This window comes from Lycium ferocissimum, chromosome 3, assembly GCF_029784015.1.
Source record: "Lycium ferocissimum isolate CSIRO_LF1 chromosome 3, AGI_CSIRO_Lferr_CH_V1, whole genome shotgun sequence".
In the NCBI taxonomy this organism is placed as follows: domain Eukaryota; kingdom Viridiplantae; phylum Streptophyta; class Magnoliopsida; order Solanales; family Solanaceae; genus Lycium; species Lycium ferocissimum.
This window is the reverse complement of record NC_081344.1, coordinates 62,542,059-62,549,876: the sequence shown is the minus strand read 5'-3', so window position 1 is coordinate 62,549,876 and position 7,818 is coordinate 62,542,059. Positions and strand designations below refer to the sequence as shown.

Here is a 7,818-nt window from a genome sequence, read left to right as displayed (position 1 = left end):
GACCCGGTTATTATTCCACTTCACTACTTTAGTTTAGTCTCATCTCACTAACAAAATTAGGGCACACAGAAATTCACTGAGAGAGATTTCTTAGCCATCGAAGATGAGGAGAGTTTTTCTGTGTTGCCCTCGCAATGGTATTGTTCCCTTCTTTTCTTTCTTTCATATTTCCCTTAATCCTTGTTCAACAAGACCTTATTCTTCATGCCATACTAATAAATCCATTTCAGTAAAGGCTAAACTTATCACTTTTGAGAAAGTTAAGTGTTTAGATGATGCTGTTACTCTCTTCCATCAAATGGTTAGAATGAAGCATCTTCCTTCAGTTCCCGTCTTCTGTCAATTATTTAAGACTATGCTCAATATGAAGCATTACTCTGCTGTCATTTCTCTTTTCAGAGAATTAAAAAAATTGGGTATCCCAATTAATGGATTCATCTTAAATATCGTCATTAACAGTTACTGCCTGATGCATCGTGCTGATTGTGGGTTTTCAGTGTTACCCATTTACTTGAAGAATGGCATTCCATTTGATGTTGTCACTTTTACCACTCTAATTAGAGGATTCTTTGCTGAAAATAAGGTCAAAGAGGCGGTTGACTTGTTCAAAATATTGGTGAGAGAGAAGATTTGTGAGCCTAATGAAGTCATGTATGCAACCGTCATGAATGGGCTCAGCAAAAGGGGCCATACTCAGAAAATTCTAAGTTTGCTCCGGTTAATGGAAGATGGAAACACTAAGCCCGACATATTTAACTACAACATTGTTATAGATGCCCTTTGTAAAGATATAAACTTAGATGCTGCTATCAACCTTTTGAACGAGATGAAGCAGAAAGGTATTCCTCCGGACATAGTCACATATAGTTCATTAATTGACGGTTTGTGTAGGCTTGGTCAGTGGGAAAAGGTTAAGATTTTGTTCTCCGAGATGGTGAACCATAATATTTATCCAGATGTGTGCACCTTCAACATAGTGATAGACGGATTATGCAAAGAAGGAAATGTTGAAGATGCCGAGGAAGTAATGAGACACATGACTGCTAAAGGTGTAGAGCCTGATATAATCACCTACAATGTGATAATGGATGGATATTGTTTGCGTGGTCAACTGGATAGAGCAAGGAGAATTTTTGATATCATGATTGATAAGAATATTGAGCCTAACATTATTAGCTATAACATACTTATAAATGGATACAGTAAGGAAAAGCAAGTGGTTGAGGCCATGCAATTGTTCCATGAAATTTCTCAAAGGGGATCAAAGCCTAATACTATTACCTACAATACTATCTTGCAAGGTCTTTTTGGAGTTGGAAGAATTGGCGATGCAGAAAAAATTTATGCCGAGATGCTATCTGCAGGGTCCATACCTGATAGATACACTCATGGCACTTTGCTCAATGGATATTTTAAGCATGGACTTGTTGAAGAAGCTATGTCGCTCTTTAATAAGTTGGAAAGAAAGATAGAATGTACTAGCATTGAATTTTATAATGTTGTCATTAATGGATTGTGCAAAAATGGTAAACTCCACAAAGCTCATGCTATTTTTGAGAAGCTTCCTTTAATGGGATTGCTTCCGAATGCGAGAACATACAATACAATGATAAATGCATTTTGTCTTGACGGGTTTTTGGATGAAGCTAAAGATATGCTTAGAAAAATGGAGGACAACGGTTGTTTGCCAGACTATGTTACATACAATGTTTTTGTGCGAGGATATCTAAGGTGTAGCAAAATTAGTGAAATGACAACTTTTATGAAGGAAATGACTGGTAGGGGCTTCTCATTTGATGCAGCTACAGCTGGGTTATTGGTAAACGTTGTAAAGGAGAATCCTTCTGTCCTTGACATGATACCAGAAAATAAAAAGTGAATAGTGGGCTATGGGATGAATTTCTACAATACAGTAGAGTAGATTTGGGCAATGCGGCCAGGATAAAATTTTGGATAGACTCTTGGTTTGGAAATGAAAGTCTTATGATCAGATTTCCGGCCCTGATTAGATGTTCTCTGAATAAAGAGGGATACATTTCAGAATTCGTCTCAAATTTAGGGTAGGAGATAGTTGTCAGGAGAAATCTGAATGATTGGGAAATAGATAGTTATTGTCAGTTGCTTCAACTGTTAGAACCAGTGACAATTGATCAGAATAGAGCGGACAACTTGATTTGGGTCAGCAGCAAGGATAAAAGATTTTCAGTTAAAAGTTGCTACAGTTACTTCAACAGGTTGGCCATAGTGTACCAAAATGGTCTTGGAAGATGATTTGGAAGACTAAAGCTCCTATTAAGGCAGCCTGCTTTGGTTGGATAGCAGCAAAGGAAGCATGTCTAACTCTAAACAATTTGCAAAGAAGGGATTTTTCTTTATGCAATAGGTGTTATCTATCTGAAAAAGATCAAGAAACCGTGGAACATTTACCACTTCACTGTAGCTTTTCTAAACAATGTTGGGAGCTCTTTCTAAATATTGCAGGTGTTTCTTGGGTCATGGCCCAGATGATCACTTGCTTACTGGAAAGCTGGCAAAGCCAAAAGAGTCGCCACAAATATGAAACGAATATGGAAGAAACAGTGCCCGTTTGAAGGGAGAGAAGTGACATATCTGTAGTGAAGAACAAATGTTTTGCATAATTTATAGTTCTGGTGTAATAGTAGCACAATAGAGAATATGGATCAATACTTGGATTTCTTATATCTGTTGGGTGGGAATACATAGATTTGTCTGTTGGGGATGCTTAGTCATGTACTGCTTTGAACCATTTTGGTACTTTATTAATAAAACTTTGCCTTATCAAAAAAAAAAAAAAAATTGTTTCCCTTGGTTTATTCGGCTATACTATCACTAAGGCACAATTTCCTTTTATCTCTGCAAAAGAAATGACATCCAGTGCAATATCTTCAGCTTTCCAGGCAGGCTTATTAAGGAGGTACATCACTTTGGATATGTTGATTGTTTTTCCACTCTTCTTTATCTTAGAAATCAGATCTACTGCATACTTTATATGATCAATAATGTGAGTTCCCTTATGTGTACACATTGTAAGCTATGGACATCATTTTCAGTGCACTTAGTTATCTTCAATTAGTATCGTTTCTTATTGGGGACTTTTTTTATATTTCTAGAATCTTGGTTATTCCTGAAATCTTTTCATCCCTGAACCATATAATATGAATAACTGTGATTTTCCTGAAATTCGATTAGAACTTGTTCGAAATTGATAGAGTATACTATAGGTGAACAGTTAACATCATATTTGAATTAGTTAAGAATGTATTTTTTAAGATTTATATATGATGCAAGATTACTGGATGCTTACAGGATTGGCATTTTCATAGAACAATAATATTGTCTTGTGTTCATTTGTCCTTCGGGAAATTGCCATTGCTATTCGAAATGGGTCGTACTTCATATCGTCATTTTCCACCAACTTAGAAGATGGAGGTAAGGGATTTTTTTTTTTTTTTTGAAGACGTAGAAATCTGTTTGCGATTTTCTACTGTACTTGTTTGTCTCTATATTTTAGATCATGGATTTTAACTTTTAAGTGTATACTCTACTTGTTAGTTTAAGAGTTTGAGGGAAAAGGGACTGTGTTATAATGCTGGCGACTTTAGTTAGAGAGATGGATGCAGACGCCGTTGAGCTATCCATGATCTCTCCATGTGTAGCTTCGTCGTAGTTGTCCACGGAATATTGAATCCTGTGGACACTATTAGATAGGAGTAACATACATCTAATTACTTCTCTGTTTAGTTTTTCAATGTGATCATGTTCTATCAGAAAATTTAACTCGTCTCTATAATCATTTGAATGTCAGCTGTGATTTTTTTCCACCTTCATTAATGTAATAAAGTATACTTGATTTGCATGAATTTCATAACCATATCTTTTTTGTTGCATTTTGTTCTTGGCCATGTGAGCAGAAGCATTATAAAATAAGGCTGATTTGGGACTGATAAATTACTGGTATTCAGAAAAAATCCCAAGTACGTGAAAAGGGGGAAGCTATAATTACATACTTCCAGGCACTTATTTCAAGAAAACTTTCTAGTGTCCATCCTGGACACTTCGTCCATCCTCCGGTGATCCTTCTGATCATCGGAATCTTTCCTTTCTTTCTTTCTCTTATTACCCTTCTCAGAATCTACATTTCTAGATGGATAACACCATATATTTTGCAGTAGGTTTCAAATCTTATGATGTTTATAGATCCTTTGATGCAGCCGAGGTATGGTTCGACTGGACTGAAAGAGGCAAGGAATATATCAGAAGAGCAACATTCAACAAGACGACTCTGGATTGTTTAACTCGAGTCATGATGGAAGCCTCATAGACTAAAGGGAATTTAGTCAAGAGATGGAAGAGAAAAGATAGTTTTTCGAAAACTTTCTGCTCAAGGAACTTCAACAAATCTGGCAGATATATCAGTATTGTTAGCTTACGAGGGAGAAGAAGATCAGTAATCATAGTTCCTAAACTGGCTTTCAATTTGGGGTGGAAAGACATAGCAAATAAGATGGCCAGATTCATTAATGCCCAGTCCTCTGTCAACTCAGCTTGTGCTCCTAGGTTTATCGAAGAAAATCTACCTTTTGCTGAGGCAATCAGAGGTATTAAATGGTCTGGCTGAGAGTTTAATGATTCTCATATCCAGGTGGAGGCGAGACCAGTCAAGGAAAAGAACAAAGTAGTTAGCATTGATGAGGTAGCAAAGCACAATGAAGTCCTTAACAGAAGTTTGGTGTGTGTATTCAATGCTAGCAACTCTGAGTTTCCAACCCTGAAGGATATTAGAAGCTGGTCACAATCCCTTTGGAAACAAGCCCATGGGTTAAACATTTACGAAATGGGGAATCACTCTTTCCTCCTTGAATTTGCCTCCAAAGCAAATGCTGAACAAGTTATTAAAGGGTCCTGGTATTGGCGGAGATACCCAGCAACAATGAATTGGTGGAGCCCGACATCGGGGGCTGTTCAATCTTCTGCTAGAGCAAACTCTGTTTGGGTAAGATTTGTAGGTGTTCCTTTACATCTCTGGTCGCTGAAGACGTTCAAAAAACTTGGTGATCATTGTGGTGGATGGATTGAAACTGAAGAGGAAACGCAGCTACGGAATCACCTCAAATGGGCTAGGGTCAAAATCAGGGGAGATGGTTGCAGTATTCCGAAGGAGGTGACGATAAAAAACGAAGGTCTGAACTTCACTATCCAGATCTGGGCTGAAATTCCGTTGGTTTACTCCATCGGAGAAGACAACAGTGAAAGAGGCAAATCCTCTTTTACCCAGAAGATATGGAGGGTTTTGTCAGAGGAGACAGCTGTAGAGGAGATTTCGAATTCAAAAAGGAAGCATGTGAGTCCCCCACGTGATTTTCCTCTGATGAACAAAATTTCAGGCCCAAAAATTTCTTTAGGCCCAAATCGTTTTGAGGCCTTTTCACAAATAGAGGAACCAGATAAGCAGGAGGGTTTATTTTATGAAACACGTGCTCTGTCACATGAGACTCAAAATCTGCAAACAATTAGGCCCCAATTTCATGTCAATCCAGTGCTGCTCGAACTGAAGACGACCGCTTCCAAATTTCTCGAATCTTTCTCGCAGTAAGAGGCGACAAAATTCACTTCTTCATCTTCTTCTATACCTTCCATAGTCGCACCACTCAAATCTTCACCCACCAACCAGAATTTTCCCTCAGTCCCCAAAATTGCCCAGACCCTCAATAACAAAAATCCATCACCACCCAATTCTTTTCCTGCCTTGCAATACCAAAGGGGGAACCATGATGAACAATAAGATGATGATGATATGTCGATTATCCAAATAGATGACTCTCAACCACTGTTGGCATTAGCAGAGGAGAATCTACAATTGGAGGAAGAAGGAGATTTAACTATTGAGGATGTTATTCCGTTAAACTCAACCGATCATGCAGTTCTCTCGGGTTCAGACCAAGGGATCCCTATTTGGATCAAACAACATATTATCAGAATGAGTGAGGAATTTGGTGTTCATTTTCAGGGCTGCGAGAAAGCGGCACTGGAATTATTTATGAAAATTGATGGGAAGCGACAAGATGTGAAAGAAAAGGCTGTTGCTATTGTTCCAGTGACTGCAAAAGGCAAGGGTTCTAAAGAACTGAAGAATCTGGAACCGGGCAGTAATTTTGTCAGTTTCGGTACAAGAAGTGGGGGGGGGGGGGGGGGATGCTTTATTAACCAAATCAATGAAGGTTAACATAGTATCATGGAATGTGAGCGGCCTTAATGATTATAGAAAGAGGCCGAAAATAAAAAATATGATGAGCAAATGGAGGGCAGATGTATACTGTCTTCAAGAATCTAAGCTGGAAAGTGACATAAGGGATATTATTAAATAGATATAGGCTAATAGGTGGGTGAAGTATGCACAACTAGAGGCTAGTGGTACTAGAGGGGTTATTATTATCCTTTGGGACAGTATCACCTGCAAATTTACTGGCAAATCACAGGAGTTCTGTTCTAAGTTACACGGACTCGCCATTTTGGGTGCCGTCCCCGTCCCGGATACGGACGGGTGCGGGTGCCGGAACGACAAACGTTCCGGATACGGTCAATCACATACGGATATTTTGACTGGTGTCTATCAACAAATTTGGGGGAAAAATTTAAGATTTTGATTTCTCAAAATTAAAAATAAAACAGATTTAAGATAAGAAAAATGACATACCTTCAATTTATAGTACTTTTATCTTATATTTGTTGCTTCATGTTTCGGATAAACCAAGAATACAAGGTTGTGTTGAGTTTCGGATGGCAGAGAAGAGATATAGATGGAGGGTTTATTTTCGACCTTGAATGGCTTTCTCTTTCTATCTTGAGGAAAGAATGAAAGACTATGAAAGAGACGACCTAGAGGCTTGAAAATTTTGCTCTGTAAAAGCTTTGCTCCTAGAAACCTAAAAAGGAAATTTGGGGAAATGTGAAGAAGACGACTGGAGGAGACAGTCGTGTACAAGTTGAATTATAGTCGTGTACAAGTTCATTTAGGACTATTAAAAGTCTTAATTGTATTAATTAAAGTACAAATACGACCCCTTTATTATTCTTTAAATGTGCTATTTTTATCCCCTATATTTTTCATTAGATGCTACTTGTGACACAAAATTAAAAGGCACCTAATTATGCTGTTATAAAAATATTTCTTTCTTATACAATATAGGGATAATTTTTAAATTAATTATTAGCATGACAATTTTTTGATAATTAATTTATATTTTTAATCGCACAAAAACGGACATATTCTTTGGTTGAACATAATAAAATTGACCCCTTTGTACAACATTATTCTTGGAACATATTTTTTCATATGCCTTTTAAATTATTAATTATTGTAACTTATAGTATTTTTTTACATAAATTCAAATATGTAATTTGATAATGATTTGAAAATAACTTAGAAAAATGACAAAGAAGAATAATCGAGCTTTTTTAGATAACTATATCAAGAATGAGAGAATTTAAGAGCACTTAATTTATATTAATTAAAACTAATTAATAGTTAAGGTTATAGACTCACATTAATTAACTAGACTTGTTGGGGATCTCGTTTTGTTAGACCGTTTGATTCTTTCTATCAAGAACTGCGAACTATCGAGATACTTGAAATATAATTAATAATAGTTAAGGTTATCGAAATATTTGAAATGTAACTGTATGTCTGATAGGAACTAAATGAAAGATTGAATTCTACAATATACATGTAAGTTTTTCATAAGAATATCTCTCAAAATTTGCAATATCTTTATAGCTCTATTTTTTATATAATTTTGA

General features: G+C 36.6%; 1 protein-coding gene across 1 annotated transcript; it reads left to right on the top strand.

The window, feature by feature from the left end:
* LOC132050357 (putative pentatricopeptide repeat-containing protein At1g12700, mitochondrial) lies at window positions 1–3,038 on the top strand. Its single transcript, XM_059441592.1, has one exon. The coding sequence runs from the start codon at window positions 104–106 to the stop codon at window positions 1,877–1,879; it is 1,776 nt and encodes a 591-aa protein (XP_059297575.1). The 5' UTR covers window positions 1–103; the 3' UTR covers window positions 1,880–3,038.
* The last annotated feature ends 4,780 nt before the right edge of the window (window positions 3,039–7,818 follow it).

What these genes read in the sequence shown, in the direction of transcription:
- LOC132050357 (XM_059441592.1), top strand. Translation starts at nt 104, where the DNA reads ATGAGGAGAGTTTTTCTGTGTTGCCCTCGCAATGGTATTGTTCCCTTC.